The 18,869-nt window shown below is 47.4% G+C and overlaps 1 protein-coding gene across 1 annotated transcript; it reads right to left on the bottom strand.

Annotated features, from left to right (window-relative positions):
- Positions 1-436: 436 nt before the first annotated feature.
- LOC146832780 (uncharacterized) lies at positions 437-17,637 on the bottom strand. Its single transcript, XM_085603977.1, has 4 exons — positions 17,526-17,637; positions 6,964-7,025; positions 5,553-6,014; positions 437-962 (listed from the first exon to the last, which is right to left on the bottom strand). The coding sequence occupies exons 1-4, from the start codon at positions 17,635-17,637 to the stop codon at positions 447-449; spliced, it is 1,152 nt and encodes a 383-aa protein (XP_085460103.1). The 3' UTR covers positions 437-446.
- Between the last annotated feature and the right edge of the window lie 1,232 nt (positions 17,638-18,869).

Below are 18,869 nucleotides of genomic sequence, written 5' to 3'. Positions count from 1 at the left end.
GCAATAACAAGTAACAAGCCAGCCAAACAACCACATCCGGTTTCCTCTTCTGTAACCTTCTGTAGCGGGTCGCAAGGAGACACGGGCACAAGAGGGGTGTTTGAAAGGGGTTTTATTGCTTTCACAGAACGTTTGTGCAGGCGAGTGCTTCGATAATAAGGAAGGGGAAGATCCGGACTGCGGTGCTCTGGGCTGACACGACCTCTTCTCTCTCTCGAGGGGCGAGTCTTCTCCAGATTGCCGGGATGTTGATGGGGTCTCCGGACTCGTGCTGGGCCCAAGGAAGAAAGAAACAAGAAAGGGGGGAATCAGGTTCCTGGAAATACGTTCCGGTTATAGGGAAGGGGGGTGAGGGGTCACGCAGTGCTCTCAAGTAAATAACCTAGACTGTGAGGAAAAAAAGTGCTCAGGGGTAGGGTGCGCACTGAGAGTCGTATACGGTAGGGTCAAGGAGGCTTCCAACCCCTTCCTCCCACCCAAGCTTTGATTCGGCCCCGTACCTGTTGTAGCCACACTTCCCTTGAAGTGTGGCACGGGGATTCGCCGGGTCGGTGGCCTCCTGGCTCAGCCCTCTGCCCGTCCACGCTGTTCTCGGCTCCTCTGTGGCTTTCTCGGGGTTCGGGGTCTCCTCCTCCTCCGACTTTCGCTGGTTCACCTCCGTATCCTCCCGTCACTCCTCCACTTCCTCCGCTGTTCCGACCTCCTCCTCGTTCTCCCGTCGTTCGTCCTGCTCCGCTTCCTCTGCTCTCTCGATCGCTACGCTCTGCTCCACACTCCGCTCCTCCAGGTGTAACACACCCCGGCTTGTTCTCTGGTCCGGCTACTTCTGGATCCGGGATGTTGACGTCACAAAGGGGGCCTGGCCCGGATTCTCCGAACTCCGCCCAATTAAAGAAACAGTCGCTTCTTTCTGTCTCCCCCTCGTTGTTCCACCATTGCGTGTGAGACAGGTCCCCGTGAGGCTGTGGGGAAAGAGAAGACAGGGGTGATCGACTAAGGCTTGGTCTGGGGTCCCCCCTGACATTGTCACATATGACCTCCCCCGGAATCTCCCGATCGGGGAGAGGAAACCGGGAGAGGAAATCCGCACTAGCGTTTTCAGTCCCCTTTCGGTGTTGGACGGTAAACGAGAAGGGCTGGAGGGACAGGAACCCTCTCATTACCCGGGGGTTTAAAGAAGCATTTCTACTCATCCATTGTAGTGGTGCGTGATCGGTGTATAACGTGAAAGGGTGGCCCTCCAGATAATACCTGAGCTTGTCTATAGCCCATTTCACGGCAAGACACTCCTTCTCTATGGTTGGGTACCTTCCCTCTCGTGGAAACAACTTGCGGCTAATGTACAGGATGGGGTGTTCCATCCCATCAGGCCCTATCTGAGAGAGGACTGCTCCCACCCCATAATCTGAGGCATCAGTGTGTACCAGAAATGGTTTAGAAAAGTCCGGTGATGACAAGACGGGGGCGGTGGTAATAACGCGTTTTAAGGCGGTGAACGCCTTCCACATGTCTTGGCTTGGGGTGTGGAAAGATTGAGGGCGAAAATCCTGTTTCAAAGTGTCTGTGAGGGGTGCTGCGAGCGCTGAAAAGGGGGGAATGAATCTACGATAATAACCGATGAGGCCTAGGAAGGCTCTCATCTCTTTCTTTGACGTTGGAAAAGGTGTTTCTGAGATGGATCGGACTTTTTCTATTTGGGGCTCAATGAGCCCATGACCCAGAACATACCCAAGGTATTTTACTTTGTGGAAGCCTATGCGGGACTTTTTAGCGTTGATATGCAGTCCGGCGGCCTGGAGAGTGTCACAAATGGCCCGTAGGTGTAGCAAGTGGGTCTCCCAGGAGGGGCTGAATATGATGATGTCATCTAGATATGCCGCACTGTAGGAACGATGGTGATTCAGGACTTTATTCATAAGGCGCTGGAATGTCGCTGGGGCTCCGTGTAACCCAAATGGCAAGACATTGAACTCATATAGCCCATCTGGGGTGGCGAAGGCGGTCTTCTTCTTATCTTCCTCACGTAAGGGGACCTGCCAGTACCCTTTGGTCAGGTCCAGCGTGCTTATGTATTTGGCTTCCCCAAGTTTCTCAATGAGTTCATCTACTCTGGGTATCGGGTACGCGTCTAACGTGGATACAGCGTTGAGTGAGCGGAAGTCCATGCAAAAGCGTGTGCTGCCGTCCGGTTTGGGCACCATGACTATGGGTGATGACCAGTCACTCCGGGACGGACGGATAACCCCCAGACGCAGCATTTCATCTACCTCGTTTTGAACGACCTGTCGTTTGGCAGCGGGTATTCGGTAAGGGCGGACCTTCACCAAGGTACCTGGCTGTGTCTCTATCCGATGTTCAGCAAGGGATGTCCGTCCGGGCCGGTCCGAGAAGATAGGGGCGAACGGGGTTAGTACTTCTCGTAGCTTCTCGGTCTCATGGGTCTTCAAGTCGTCGTTGAGGACCAGTTGTTCTAGGGTGGAGGCGGTGGAGGTCCCAGTCGGTAAAGCCAAAGCGACTTCCCTGGGGGGGGCCCCAAGCCATTTTTTTAAAATGTTGATATGATAAGTTTGTTGCTTCCTAGGGGACATCTGTAGCAGGTAACTGGTCTTCCCTATGGTGTCCAGGATTTTATAGGGCCCTGTCCATTCCGACTGAAACCGTTTTGTCGGCGAGGGCAGTAACACCAAGGCCCAGTCACCGACCTCTAGCCTCCTCCATTTTTTCCCTTTGTCGTAGTATACTTTTTGTTTGGTTTGATTTTTCTCGAGATTGGCGTAGGCGAGATCTCTCAATTTTCCCAGGGTGTTTTTGAGAGACAGGCTGTAGTCTAGTATGGTTCTCTCGTCATTTTTTTCACCTTCCCAGGCTTCCTTCGTCATCTCTAAGAGGGAACGGGGTTGTCGCCCGTAAAGCAGTTCAAATGCCGAACACCCGAGGCTACTTTGTCTTTGTCCGCGTATCACATATAAAGCCAGCGGGAGAAGTTGATCCCAGTCCCGCCCACTTATGGATAACATTTTCTCGAGGGTGGCCTTTAGGGTCCCGTTGTATCGTTCGAGGAGCCCATCGGTTTGTGGGTGGTACACCAAGGTTTTTATTTGTTGTACATTCAGAGTCTTGCATACTTCCCGCATTAAGTGGGACATGAAGGGAGTCCCTTGATCCGTTAAGACCTCCTTCGGGAATCCGACTCTGGTGAACAATTCCACAACCTTCTCCGCTATCGCCCTTGAGGTCGGGCTTTTGAGGGGGAAGGCTTCTGGGAAGCGGGTGGCGTAGTCCACAACGACAAGAGCGTAAAGGTTGCCTTTCCGACTTTTTGGGAGGGGCCCGATGAGGTCCATCCCGACTCGTTCAAAGGGCGTACCGATGATGGGGAGGGGTTGTAGAGGTACGCTCGGGGGGCGATGTGTGTTCTTCCATTGGCAGACTTCACAGGAGAGGCAGTGGTTTTTAATCTCTTGGTATGCGCCTGGCCAATAAAAATACCTCAGGATGATGTGGGTGGTTTTCTCACTCCCCATGTGACCGCCCAATAAGTGGGTATGGGCGTAAAACAGGATCTGTTCTCGAAATGAGGTGGGGACCAATAACTGTAAGGGATCGTCCTCCTTACCCTGTCTGTAAAGGAGGCCCTCTTGTATCATGAAACGGGGATAGCTTGGGGAGGAGCTGTCTTGCTCCGCATGCGCTCGTTCCCACGCATTAAACAAAGAGGGATCACTAGTCTGCGCGAACCTGAAGCTTCTGTCAATGACCCAGGGATCAGGAGAGAGAAGAGTAGGGACGGCAGTGTGGGAGTGGACAGGTGGTCCCTTCAGAGAGGCCGTAAAGAGAGCGTGAAAATGGGGATTATCTGTGCCTATTATAATATCCTCTGGTAACGTTTCCATGACCCCCACCCGGACCTCGTGGACTTTTCCCACCTCTATTTCTAGGGGGACGTGTGCTAGGGGGTAGGGTTTCACGTCCCCATGAACACATTTAATGTGTACCCATTTTTGGGGAACTATCTGTGCAGCTCGTACAAAGACCCCACGTATCACCGACTGCTTACACCCAGAGTCCAAGAGGGCTTTGGCGGCTTTCCCATTCACGGTTACCCATACATGATAGGCTCCGCCTAGTTCGGCTGAGTATAGAACGGGTTTAGGCAGGTAGCCCACCTCCATGGGTTCTTCGGTTCTCTTTTTCTGGGGGCACAATCGGGCGATATGTCCCCAGGCCCCACATTCAAAACATTGCGGTCCCCTGACTGAAGTCCAGTCCGATTTGGGAGGGGGACGGGGGAATGTCAGTTCTGAGGGGGTTCGGGGCTTCCGATCTGGTCGAAGAACGGGTCTTGTTCCTTTCTCGTTATCGCCGGCGTAGAGTCTGGGTTGCGCTCGGGAGAAGGTCACAGCCATATCGACCGCTTGGGCGGTGGTGAGGCGAGAATGTTGCCGCAACCATCGTTGCGTAGCATAAGGAAGAGCATCTAAGAACTGCTCTAAATCTATTTTGTCCATAATGTCTTCTTTGGTGCTGCTGGCAGGAGTGAGCCATTTGTCTGCCGCGGCCTTTAAGCGAAAAAAAAAGGGTTTTTGGATTCTCGCCGCTAGCCCCTCTTTCCTTGCGGAATCTCACTCGGTAGGCTTCCGAGTCCATCCCTAAATGGTCCAAGATAACCGACTTAATTATGGCGTACAGAGTATCGCCAGAGGCATTTGCAACTTGGTACGCGGCCTGAGCCTCGCCCGTCAGGAGGGGGGCGAGGAAGAAGGGCCATTTCTCCGAGGGCCAGCCACACGCGAGGGCGGCCCTCTCGAAGTTCAATAAGAAAGCGTCTGGATCATCTCCCGGTACATACTTCTGCAGCGAAATTCCCGAGGAGTTGGGGGATGGTCGGACCTCGTGGGGCACTGGACTTCCCGAGCTGTCGACCATAAGCTTCTGCAGCCCCTCTAACTGTGCCGCTACCGTATTGGCAAAGGTTTCACGATCGGCTTTGGCTGCGGTGAGCTGTTGTTCCACAACCCAGCCCAACTGTTCTTGGCCCTTCACCAGATGATGTAGGATCTCCTCCATCTTCGGCGAGCAGATGGCTACCTTGCTGCCCGCATTCTCCACCACTTGTAGCGGGTCGCAAGGAGACACGGGCACAAGAGGGGTGTTTGAAAGGGGTTTTATTGCTTTCACAGAACGTTTGTGCAGGCGAGTGCTTCGATAATAAGGAAGGGGAAGATCCGGACTGCGGGGCTCTGGGCTGACACGACCTCTTCTCTCTCTCGAGGGGCGAGTCTTCTCCAGATTGCCGGGATGTTGATGGGGTCTCCGGACTCGTGGTGGGCCCAAGAAAGAAAGAAACAAGAAAGGGGGAATCAGGTTCCTGGAAATACGTTCCGGTTATAAGGAAGGGGGGTGAGGGGTCACGCAGTGCTCTCAAGTAAATAACCCAGACTGTGAGGAAAAAAAGTGCTCAGGGGTAGGGTGCGCACTGAGAGTCGTATACGGTAGGGTCAAGGAGGCTTCCAACCCCTTCCTCCCACCCAAGCTTTGATTCGGCCCCGTACCTGTTGTAGCCACACTTCCCTTGAAGTGTGGCACAGGGATTCGCCGGGTCGGTGGCCTCCTGGCTCAGCCCTCTGCCCGTCCACGCTGTTCTCGGCTCCTCTGCGGCTTTCTCCGGGTTCGGGGTCTCCTCCTCCTCCGACTTTCGCTGGTTCACCTCCGTATCCTCCCGTCACTCCTCCGCTTCCTCCGCTGTTCCGACCTCCTCCTCGTTCTCCCGTCGTTCGTCCTGCTCCGCTTCCTCTGCTCTCTCGATCGCTACGCTCTGCTCCACACTCCGCTCCTCCAGGTGTAACACACCCCGGCTTGTTCTCTGGTCTGGCTACTTCTGGATCCGGGATGTTGACGTCACAAAGGGGGCCTGGCCCGGATTCTCCGAACTCCGCCCAATTAAAGAAACAGTCGCTTCTTTCTGTCTCCCCCTCGTTGTTCCAGCATTGCGTGTGAGACAGGTCCCCGTGAGGCTGTGGGGAAAGAGAAGACAGGGGTGATCGACTAAGGCTTGGTCTGGGGTCCCCCCTGACATTGTCACACCTTCACAAGTGGTGAGGTGTGTATGAGGCCTTTTAGTTGCAGCTCTGACCAACATTTCCTGCCCCATTACCTTGTGAGAAATTTACAGGTTAAACAAGTACAGCATGGGCATTAGGGAGTGCCTCCCTGTTCTGTGATCTAAACATGTAACTTTAGTCAGTGGTGTGGCTATCTTTACTGCAGCTGATGACAAGGCACCAGGGCCAAGCCGTGAGAGAGGACCTGTCTGCTCTGCACTGGCTGAAGTTAATTTAACAGACTTTTGTTAAGAATTTTTGGAGTGCCTTTCTGAGATTGAGCTCTGTGCAGTCTCTTCCTGAGGAAAGGACTAGGGAAAAGCCATTGTCTCAGTGATCGAGACAGGTTCCAAACAGGTACCTGTAAGCCCAGAATGGTGGTTATACTGGAGTAATGGCCTTACATTGTATTCATTAGTTTTGTGCACCGGGCTTGTCATGAGGTAGAAAAGAAAAGAGAACAAAGACACAGTGTGGAAGGTGACAGATAAGGTGAGAAGACAGCAGACATGAAGAAAAGAGAATGGTCGAAAATGAAAAAGATGGCTGGAAAGATGTTAGGAGGAGGGCAGCTTTGGAGGTAACATATTCAGGAGAGAAAGAAAGGAGGAACATAGAACAGCAGGTGAGAATGGGATATTGAAGTAAAGAGAATAAAGAAAGTGGTGGGGCATTGTCAGAAAATGCACAAATGATATAGTAAAGATAGATCAGAGGGTAGAGTAATGAAGAAAAAAGATAGGAACAGGGAATGGAAAGACAGAAAAGGTAAATTATAGAGAAGGAGGAAAAGTAGGACAGAAACAATACACAGAAAGTTCTGTGGCATCACTGATTTTAATAGCTTGCAGACTGGACATACCTGTATATTAAGTTGTTGCTTCTCTTCAATGCACACAACATTGGCTGCAGTGCACAGGGAACCTTTAGTGCCATACACAGAGGAAAAATGTCAGAGGTAACATTGATTGGGGTGTACTATTAACATTAAATATTATCATCTCTGCTTAAGAAACAGCTGCAAAGTACATTATAGACTTTTTAAACCATTTATTACACGTCCCATTCACTGGTAAAGTCAGTTTTTTATTCAAAATTCTAGAAAAGGTACTTTTAAACATTATTTTTTACCCTTGCAAAGCCTCTAGAAGCCCATTTGCATGAGCTTCTAACTGTCACCCAGGAGCTGAATGGCTCTTTGATAAAGTGTGAACATGCTCCTAGAGCTGCGACAAAAACCTTGGGAGTGGGGCGAGTGTTCTGCTCCTCTGACGGGATGGCCATCAGGGCAGAACCCAGGTACTTAATTAGCTTCAAAGATGTCTACCTTATCACAAGATGATGTAGCTAACACCTGGGCCTTCCCCTTCCTTTGTCCCTCTAGTCAGCCAGTTACCAGTCCCAGTGGTAGAGTAGCTCCCCTGGTTTGAGTGACCAAAGAAGAAAGGTTGCTCATTTACCTGACCACAACACTGGGATGAACACCAGAGTTCTGCAAAAGGGAAGAAACATTCTGCCATGTTAGATTTAGTTAGGGGAGGGGCACTGTGGTATCATTTGCAGTAGAAACTGCTGTAAAAGTTTACATTGTTACCCTTATGAACTTTTTCCCTATCCCACAGGCTAGTGCCAGACATAATTGTGGCACCCTTGGGACCTCTCTACAGAGCACTGCTGGACCTAGGGAATACAGAAAAAGGACTGCTCCCACTGTTGAGACCTGTGAGGAGACCTAAAAGGCTAGATCAGTTCCCACTTGTACCCTGGACAAAGAAGCCGACTCCAAGGGTCAGTTGGCAGGCCTCCTGGTCAGCTACAGTACACAAGAAGCCGTTGGAACCCTTTTCCTGAGGAGGGCTGCTGACCAGTTCTAACTGGACTTGCCCTGGCCTGGAACCTGCTGTTGACATTTGCAAGAGTGAGCCTTGACCCACCAAGTGTTGCTCCTGAGGTACTGGGATCCCTGACTGTGTGAAAGTCTACTCCACCTACCATTGCGAAAAACCTGGGAGTTAGAAACCTTTTTGGCTCTAAAGACTTCCGATGGACTAGAACAAAATTGCCAATTCAATCCGACAAGGGTGCGTTCCCACTTGGCCAAAGAGTCAGGTTTCTCCTCCTAAGCTTCTCCGCAACAGAAAATCCATTTTAGAGGGACATGGCAGAGAGGGTATCTAGGCTCACGGAGCTCTGTTCAGCCACAGCTTTCAGCCTTACTCCACTGGAGAAATTCAAGCTCTAAGAAAGTGACAAAGTCCGAAATAAGAACTTTTTACAAAGTGAAAGCGCAAAAAGTATCTGGCTGGCAAAGGACCATTCTTGTGCGTGAATTTTGAATCCCTCTCACTCGGAGCTTTCCTGCCAAGAGTCAATTGCTTTTTTCTCTGGCCTTCATCCAAACTCTATCCGGCTTTGTGAAGTCCATCTCGGCCAGAGCCTGCTGTTATGCACCCGTGAGGATTTTTTACTTCCATTTCAGAGACTAAGTCAAGTGTATCCGACCTGTGCTCCATCGTAGGTGGCCAAAAATCAAAGCCTAGGTACCAGTCAAGCACAAGCAGATGTTGACTGTTACCGTTTACTGCTTAAAACTTTTAAAAATGTATATCTCCAGTTCCCCTATTGGATTTGTTTTGTTTTGGTGTCATTTTGTTCATTAAATTATTTCATACTCATCAATTTTTATTGTGTTTTTCAATGTTTTAACAGTTGTGGTACTTCCAAATGCTTTGCACATTTTCTAAGTTAAGCCTATCTGCTCTGTGCCATAGCTACCGGGGGTTGAGCTCAGGTTTAAATTACTGAAACCTTTACTGGGCCTAACAAGAATAGTGACCTTACTACTTGAGGTGGACTACCATCCACCACAACTAATAATCTATATTCTCATAATGCTGAGCTAAGGTTTTTAGATTCCCTGTACCAGCCAGAACTGAGCATGAGGCAATGACCATCCGATTTACTACCCCATTCCAAGGATCATCTCTAGCTAATGGATTTGTGGGACTGAGTAACTAGGTGCATACCCAAATAATAAAAAGAGGAATAAAGATTTCACAGAGACCTCAACTTGCATAAAAATGGAAAACTGCTGATTCATAGCCTTTCCCACAAGCAAATGATATTCTGTTTTAAAACAGGCTCCTGATCTACCTCCTCGGGGAATTAAATATTTCAAAGCATTTGAAGGCAAGAAGAAGGCAGTGCTTACAGCAAATACAAGAATTCATCATGGAAGGTTCAACAGCACAGCTATATATAAGATGTCGGCACCAGCACTGCCTTAGACCTGAATGAGGGACTTAATCAACACCCCACTATAAGGTTGAAAGGAGACACCCTAAAAAAGAGTCGACGGTCACATCTAAAAGTGAACAAATGTTTAGCAGACAGCAGCCCATGAATAATCAAGCGCATCTCTAAGCCCATTCTGTTGCCTCTAAACACTGAAATGGAAGTGCTAGAAGCATGGATCATCACTTCAAGAAGGGGGTCTCCATTTCTGTAGCTAAAAACAACCATTGATAAAATAGTGCTGCACCAAGAGACAAGGCAGAGGCCTCCATCACCAGGGCTACCAAACTCAGTCAGCAAGCCTGAAAATATCTTCTAGAGCGCAGCTTAGATAAGTGTGTAAGGTGCTGACTAGAGTGCAATGAGAAGAACAGACTGTAGGTAAGTAAGTACGCTTCAATGTGTAACACCACCTTGTCGAATAGCAGGGTTGGACAGGCCTGCTATTCCACCTGGCATTTCCCCAGTGGAATGGAGCACTTGGAAGCCGATTTTGAAAGCCCAGGGCCGCGCCTGGTGCCACTGTCACTTTTCCCAGCTCCCCGCAGTTATTTGCAGTAGGAGCAGAGAGGTTTCAAGAGAGATAAAAAGAGGGGGGAGGAGGAAGGTAGAGAGAGAGAGTGATCAGAGAGGAAGAAAAGAGAGAGGAGAGAAGGAGACCTAGATGGATGGAAAGAGAGAGATTGTTTGAGGAGAATATGGTAGTGGGGCTAGGACTGTTTTGGTTCATCAGTCCAGCCCATTCAAATAGGGTTACATACTTCTACCTAACTGTTGATTTAGTAGAGACACTGGGCAAACGGGAAAATGTTCTCAGCTTATCTGGAATCTGACACTGAAACACCTGACAAGGAACAGTGTGTGTAATAATTCGAATTAGAAACATTCCCTGAACTATACACATTTGTGAGAATTGATTCCACCTAGAAGAATGTATTTTTTTTAATTGTTTTTATTATACTTTTTCATCTTAAAGACATATGCAACATGTCAACAATGTAACATTGCAGGAATTCCCTTCATATGGAATACACAGTTCCCATGAGAAACCCACACCAGGCGGCATAGGGCGGTGTCTTTCACTCCTACTATATTCGTACCATACAGTGGCTCCGCTCAGGACCGTAGGTCAAGTGAACGTTTGCATGGTCATTCACTATGAATTGGCAGCACACTTACACAGTATCCCAGCGTCACTCCAAGAGCACAATTCCACCTAAGGGGTCTCCTCGACAGCAGCAGGGGATACCTGTGCTGGAGCGGGTAGTACAAAATTTTGTATACCCCCCCATTCTGCATGTTTATATTAATCCGAATAATCAATTAATTGTAATATTATTAATCCGTTTGAAGTGATAACTCACCAATTATATTAACAAAAGAATTACATGTGGGATTTGCATTTTACATGACTAAACCAATTGTATACTAATATATGTACGCATACTAATGGTAGAAAATTTGAATATTGCATGATATATGTTGCTTTTGTGACGTAATTGTAAGTTGCACCAGATGACATCACTGGGTGAATATAAACGCTTTGAATGTTGCTATTATGCTAGATAATTACACATAGGGGAATTAGTAAGGGTTTAACATTTTATTAGTCATTTCAAAGTTTTAATTAAGTTTTGTGCTTGTTTTACTTAAGTTGACTATTTGGGCATAAGCAAAGATGGCTGACTGAGACACACACGTGACTGCTACAGTTCCACGAGGTTTTGGATGAAGTGCGCCTGCGCCACCGCCAGCAACAATGGCCTCGTCCTGACCCCAGGCAAGATGTACCAACCAAGGTCGTACTGGGAGAGTTGCCAGGATCACAAAACAAAGGACTGTCTTTAAAACCGGAACCAGCAAGTGCGATGACTTAATTTAACGGACTATGTGAGAACTTCACCGGACGACCCCAAATCCACCAATCAGGACTGTCTAAAACTCATTCTTGATACATTTTGACATTAAAATCCTTATAAAAGATGGTAGAATAGTGAGTTAGCTCGTTCGTTCGATTTGTCTTGCTGCGAATTTCCTGACGTTATGCTGATGGAGAGGACGGTGACACTGCTGGACAGCTGTTATCCTGAATCTTTGAGAGACTGAATTGCGGCCTGACTTTGAAGAATTTAAAGATTTTCCACGACTTGACTGACTTAGAGGACGACTAATAGCCAGATTAGGTAAATATGATGTTCTGCGGTTTGGACGATGATTTTCTACAATTTGCAATTTAATTAGATAAACGATGCTTTGATTAATAGACAAATGTGTTGAGTTGATTTTTTTAAAAGAAATTAGATTAAGAGAAGAGCATAAATAAAAGAATTGATTTACCAAATTACAAAACCAACTAACTGATTCATCGCCAAATGAGGGGAATATCACGAGGTTTGAAGCTAATAAAGGTATTCAATGCATATTAGGGTTTAGGTGAAAAGATATTCCTTTCATGTCAGAGTATGGAAACTTATCCCTCCCGGGAAAGCAGATCAATGAAATGTGAGTGTTGGTGTTATGGGCCCCACCAATGAATGTATTTGAGTTAATGTGTTATTGCGATATTGGGTCTGTGATGAAGGGAGGATTTGACATTCAACGCTGCAACACCTGGTGGGGACCATCATCTTCCTATTCCACCCCCTCCAAATGCTCCACCATTCCACCCCATATCTCTAGGTCACACTCCGCATTCTCATCAGTCCTCACCCTTTTCAGCTGACACACCTGCTAGAATATTAATACAGAGTAGGCATCAGTGGCAAAGAACCTTCCCATGGGAACTCCAGGCGTGGCACTGGTCAACATCAGCCATCGAATTCTCCACCATATCCATTGCTTTAACCTGAAGTTGTTCCAAGGACTGAACCGAAAGCGTATGGCATTGTCATATTAAAAATAATGATACCTGGATTGATTTATAATGCAGTGTATAACATGAACGTTGCTACAATAAGAGTTTGTAAAAATTGATTCCGGTCCCACCCTTTTAAAAGGCATTCTATTCATCTATCCTAAAGGGTGAAAGACTGCGTATGTTACACCGAGACTATAACTGGTGAATTACAAGTCACTTTTGATGTCAACAGGAAGCAGATAATATACAGCGCCATCTTGTCAACGTGGTTGGTCCACTATCGTAGGGAAGAGCAACAAAGTGAAGACACGATGGCTTAAAAAATGACTACCCTAGGAGCCATGCAAGGTTTGGTTCTGGCCTGGCCCAGGATAAATGCATCACTTAGACTGGAGTAGGGATTCTGTTAATCTTACTCAAATATTTATTGGAGATTGCCTTTCAATGGAGCAATCACACAAGATCCCCTGGATTATGCATGTCAAAAACAGTTTATCCTCTCTAGGTTTAGTACACATATTTGAAACCCCAAATAACTGTTCATCCATTTCTAAAAATGGGATTAAAACTCGTTTTATAAACCAAAAGGCAAAAAAAAGAAAGATTTAAAATTAACAGCTCAAAATACTTAGTAAATTCGTACCTAGAGTGACCTACTAGTTACGAAGGGATAGCCTCATATTTATTAATAATAATAATAATAATAATAATAATAATACATTTTGTAGAGCGTGACGGCTTCCTCACACAGAGGTGTCCCAGCGCTGAAGCGGTTTTTTACTTAGGTTTCACCTAAATCTCATTCCATGTATGCTGGCCTATCCAGCGGGAATTGTCAAATTACATCATCTTCCGCCCTGTCCATGCGACGGTGTGTCTACCCAATGTAATTTGCACCTTTTTTTCTTTTCTAAGTTTTATGTGGACCATCGCAAAAGATTTATATTGCCAATGATGCGCAAATATAATTTTAGGCAATGTCGCCCAGGAATGGTATTTTTAAAATCATTTTCCGATCCCCTTGTTTGTTACTGCGTTGCATATTTTTATGCCTTTCATGGAAAACCAGGATATCGTTTAATAATTTAGAATGACATGTAAGTTTTTTTCTGTTTTTAACAGATGGTTTTAATAGGCCATTTTAATATTTTGCATTATGATGAATGTTTTTGTCCTGTATGCTTATGCTTTTATGATCTTACTAAATAACGATCGAATAAAGTGATTTGATTGACTGACTGACTGCATCACTTAGACAGTAAAAATTAGGCTTCCCGGCTGGTGGTGCCTTTCTGCACTCTTAAAGCACCTCAAGAGTTTGTGTAGCTACACTGCCACCCCGAGGAGAAGATTGTCAGGAAATGCCCTCCTGTCCCAGGATACTTTGAAGCATTGCATGAAGGCTTTCCCAACACTACCATACAAAGTTCAAGAGATAAGCATATTCACCATATAGAGGGGGACGGAACAAGGAAATATTTGACCTAAGTTCTTGCCTGTCCGCTATACTCCTCCCAATAAAAAGATCATGTGTGTATTCTTCCAGATGTGCCCACCTCCAATCCTCATCTGTTTCCGTAGTTCTACTCTTGATGTTAGCAGGATCAGACTCCTGTAGGATGTCTGTGATGGACCAGTATAGCACCTTTCACAAAGTAGACTGAGCTAGAAATATTATTTATCAGAATATTATTGGCTGCGGATACCAACAGTGCCAATGTCCATGCCATTAGTCAAAAGCCCTTGACCCACTGTTTTAGCATCATCAGCTCTGCCCTCTGTGCTGGTGCATCCCATGACTGTGCAAACAAAGAAGCTTGAAAATTCAAGGCTGCACCCATACCACTGAGCATTCCATGCTACATGCTGCACCTTATAATCCACTCTAGAGAAGGCACAAAACTGAAGATGAGCACAAAATACTGAAAGAGGCCACTGCCACATAGTGCTCATATATGACTACAGTCAGGCCTAAAAAATATCTCTTACCACACATGAGCTAAAACTGCATAAGAAGACTTCTTACCTGAGCCTCTATAAACCAAGGGCAAAATATTTTCAAGCACCATTTCTGAGCTATACTAACTGTAAATTGAGATTTAGCAATGCAAACCTACTCATCAAAGCCAGATTAAACAATAAATCCCACAGAGAGAAATCAATCCTCATCATAGGAGCCTATCTGTGCAACTCATGTGAAGACAAAAAGAAGTGTTCGGGTGACGTATCCACCCCCATTAGAACCCCCTCTGTTTCAATGTATCGTAAAACTCAACCACTTAATTCATGAAGGGACAGTGTCCCGCTTTGTTCAGGATGTCACCTCTACAGATCAATGCTGAAACGTCTGCCTTGATAACCCCCACCCTCATAACCTTTGATGGAGTTTCAGGATTGCAACATCGAATCAAAAAGAACTGCTGTTTTCACTGGTGGCCGTGATACAAAGTGTGGCACTACAGCCAGAGCAGGACTTTGCTCAGATTGATACCTGTACAAAAGGGGGTGGTGATGGACGGAGCATCAGAACCAATCAAACACTCACACCCAGTCAACAGATCTGGGTTTGATCCATCACCGTTCTTTAGCCCACTCTGCCACCCCAGTTCAGACATGGCCATATGCAAATCAGTCTGACCCTGTGCCTCATTGGAACAGTAAAATTGATACCTGTGCGGAACCACATTTGGCACCCAGGTTACGGCTAGTCGCTAAAGCAAGAAGCAACAGGGGATCCCGTTTCTATTCGCAGACCAATTGCTACCTCATGCAGTGACTGCCTCTGAACACAAACATTTCTGCGCTCCCCAACCAACCTTAATTACCCACATCTTACTTCCTTAACACTGGTCAAAAGGTAAATGGGGATGGTGGGGTTCTAGGGTGTGAACATGTGGAGTGGGAGGGGTAAGAGGGAGATGGGAGGAAAATTGCAGGAGTTAGTTCGTGTTAAACACAGTGTCTGCGCCATTGTAAAAGAAAAAAAGATTGAAAGCAGTTGATGAAGAATAACTGGAGCCCCGTCAGAGGGACACTGCTGCATACACAACCTTCATGCAGACAGGTCAGTGGGCCCCACTAAAGGTTCGTGACCTGGGCCCATCTCACTCATTCCAAAAGGCAGCCCTGAATACAGCCAGACTTGCCAACTTTGGAACTGGGGAACCAGGTTCGAGTCTTGGTTTCAGCTCAACATCCTGTGATTCTGGAAAATCACCTAATCTCCCCGTGCCTAAAAAATGAATGCCCCAGTTACTTACCAGCAATCTTCATTACTCTGAGTCTTGATCTTTCCTGACACAGTCCTTACACCTGAGAATTATCCCCAAACTGCATAAGATATTCCCTATCTAACAAAATAATTCCCCTAAAATGGCTGCCATTTACCCAGACATCCCATAAAGGGGAACACTGTTACATCATTTCCTGTTGAAATACCAAGCAAAGTAAAAACACAACAGAAAGCATAAGCATATTATTATAATCAATCCCACCTCTGGGAGGGAGGCCAGGAACCAGGACTGTGTCAGGAAAGGCCAGGAATCAGAGTAATGAAGATTACCAGTAAGTAACCGGGGCATTACCTCATCGCCCATCTTCCCTGACCCAGTTCTTACACCTGAGATCATGCCTAAGCATCAAGATTGATTATACAAGCCAACTAAACAAGAGACACACACTTTAAGAAAAAAAACACTTACTGCACTGACACGCAGCCAGCTGGGGTAACACGTTTACAGAAGAAAACAACAACAGGGAATGACTGTTTCCTCTTTCTGGAATGGCTGAGTAATTTGCGCCCATCTTAGGGGAACTAGGGAATATGTCCAGCAGTGTGGGGATAATTCTCAGGTGTAAGGACTGGGTCAGGGAAGACGGACGAGGAGGTAATGTGTCATTGTCTAATGTAACTGGTGCTCATGTAAAGTCAAATTCACGCTATATAAAACTGCTAACAATTTTAAACAGTGTCAGTATATGTGAAGCTGGCACTTTCCAAATCAATTACATAAGTAAATTAAGTCCACTGTTTCTAGAACACACCCCTCATTTACGAAGGAAAGGAAAAGAGAAGATGTCACATTGCCTCGTTATACTTAAATCTTAACCCAGTGGAGTAGAAGGTTGGCATTGTAATTTTAATTGTATATAGGATCTATATAGCGCTTACTACTCCTGAGGGCGTTGAAGCTCTTTGCGGCGAGTAGCATGCTGCACCGTAAACTGGAAGGTTAGAAATACGGCTGCCCGTGGTGCACACAGTGGGCCCCTTAAGAGGGCAACCCCTCAGTGCCGCTTCAGGCACCCCCCTTCTCTGGAAGTCCTCCCCCTCTGGTCTGGCGCCTCTTCGGCATCATTTCCAGTGCGCGGTGGGCTGAGGACAGGTATTTATACCTGCCCCCACCCACTGGCCACCCTCTTTGTCCCCCGCTGGACACGATGTCCAGAGGGACTGGTCTGGCGCCGGCGGTGTTGTGGTTGCATCCACGTTCATCCTCCGTTGTGTGGTGTGGTGGCGGATGTGTTGCGTCCTTGACCGGCTTCTTCTGTTCTGCAGTGAGTCTGGACCCCTGCCTGTACGTGATGGGGACAGCCCCATGGGTGTGAGGTGGGTGTGATGGGGTTGCTGCATGCTGTGGGTGTGCGGTCCTCACGCTCACCGACGGAAACTGTGGTGTCATGTCGCATCATGTCGGTTGTGGAGGCCTTGTTTCAGTGGTTTGAACAGTGGAGTTCGGGGCACTTTGGGGGCCATGTCTAGTCTTAATTAAATAGTTAAGAGGGTTAACGCGCCTGCTGCAGAGGTCCTTGTAAAACAGTGTAATTCATAATTGGTCAGTTCACCAGATTTACCTCATCTGAAATGATCGACGTGTAACCTGCAGGCTGCAGAGATGAATCCTAACCGCGACTGCCGACCCACGATTTAAATTTCTGTAATCAGTAACATGGGTATCGTTAAGTGTAGCAAAACACTTGATAATATAGTTCATGGCAGACATGGTCGAAGACTCGACATGGTCAGGTGTTATAATTATTGCGGCAGAATAAAGCGCCGCTTATGTATGACCAGTAAAGAAAATTCTGCTGGGCCAAGATTTAGGAATTTGGTGAATGGTGACATGTGCCTGGCAGCACCTTGGAGTGCAAAGGGGGCCGAGACATGATGCCGCGTGAGTGCCGTGTGGCCCCCTGCTCAGTGATGCTTGGCAGGGTCTTGGGGCTGCCTCACTGTGCCCAGGCCCCGTGTACAACCGCCAGGGAGCGCTTACCGCTGGGGTCCCGTAAGTTGTAGCTGGGGCAGCAGTTCATGGGACGCCCCAGGGTGTGCGCAGTCCCTCGCTGACAGGGCTCTTGACTTCTGGCCTCGGTGAAGGCCACCATGCTGGTTTGAAGCCTGGCTCCTTGCAGTGGCAGTGGGATGCAGACCGGGTTAACACGGCAGGCACTGCTGCCTTTCTTGGAGTGCCTTGGGCGCAAGAGGCTTTTGGGTGAGATGGACTAAGACCGTGTGCTGCCGTGCCCGCTTACCTGATTGTCTACCATGAGAGCCACATGCAGCATGGTGTAGGGCTTTCTTTGTTGCGGGTCCGAAGTCTTCCTTGTCGAGTCGGGAGGGTTTTATGGTTCCCGCCACTGGTCAGCTTGGAGGTCCTTCACAATACGGAAGGAGGTAGTGCGGAACAACAGCCAGAGCTGTCACTTTGGAGCTGGGGTCCCGGGTTCGGGTCTCGGTGTCCGGTCTTCATCCTGTGATTCAGGGCAGGCTAATTGGTCTCCACGTACCTCTGGAAAGGGGTGTGTAAGCGGCCGGTGCTCGTAGGTGCTCCAGTGCCTCTCTGGTCCAGTTTGCCCTATGTAGAGAAGCATAAAGGAAGAAGGAGAAGAAAGGAAAAAATGTGGGCGCCATCATGAAGGGGATCATGAGTTGTGCTGCGCTATTGTGGACACTTGGGATCACGGTTGGACAATTGTGCAGGGGTAGATGGTATGGGTATGTTGGATGCATGGCTCTTAACGCGTAGTGTGTTGGCGCAATGAAGGGCAGATCGGTTGGGCTCTTTGTAGAGCTGAGCAACTGGTGGTGCACATGGGGTGGCTGGACTGGATGGCAAGGTCATTGCCTGGGGCACGCTAGGTGGCCCTGCAGAGTATTTTGACTGATGTACACACCAATGGAATATGCTGGTATTTTATCCCATTTCCTCACCCTAGTTCCTTGGCATCTATTAGCCTGGGTTACTGGCGTATACTTGCCACGGTTTCTTGGGAGTCAGTTTGCCAAGGAATTCAACTTGGGGTTCTACAGGTTTATTAGCTAATAGATGCCCGGTTTTTAGGAGCAAAAAACCTGCATGAAAATTGTGATGTGAGGCTGCTGACTTGCTCTAGCAGTGTTTGCCTCATTTTCATGGCTAGTGATTGTTACTTTTTCTGGGTTGAGGTCTCATTTTCTTAGTTGCGTTTCGTGGTACTTTGATAGGTTGCCCATATTGATGTAACACTGCAATACACTTGAAGTTTTGTGGAGTTTTACGACTTTGAGGTAACTTATAAGAAACTCATTATAGATCTTGCAGTCTCATCATTTAAAAACGAAAGAAGTTTCAATATTC

Source organism: Triturus cristatus, chromosome 5_1 (assembly GCF_964204655.1).
Source record: "Triturus cristatus chromosome 5_1, aTriCri1.1, whole genome shotgun sequence".
Lineage (NCBI taxonomy): Eukaryota > Metazoa > Chordata > Amphibia > Caudata > Salamandridae > Triturus > Triturus cristatus.
The sequence above is the reverse complement of the archived record's forward strand: the minus strand, read 5'-3'. Positions and strand labels throughout refer to the sequence as shown.

What these genes read in the sequence shown, in the direction of transcription:
- LOC146832780 (XM_085603977.1), bottom strand. Translation starts at nt 17,637, where the DNA reads ATGGTGGCCTTCACCGAGGCCAGAAGTCAAGAGCCCTGTCAGCGAGGG. An exon ending in CAACTTACGGGACCCCAGCG is followed by an intron (nt 7,026 to 17,525) that starts GTAAGCGCTCCC and finishes ATGGCACTAAAG; the next exon opens with GTTCCCTGTGCACTGCAGCC. An exon ending in AGCAACAACTTAATATACAG is followed by an intron (nt 6,015 to 6,963) that starts GTATGTCCAGTC and finishes CTTTCCCCACAG; the next exon opens with CCTCACGGGGACCTGTCTCA.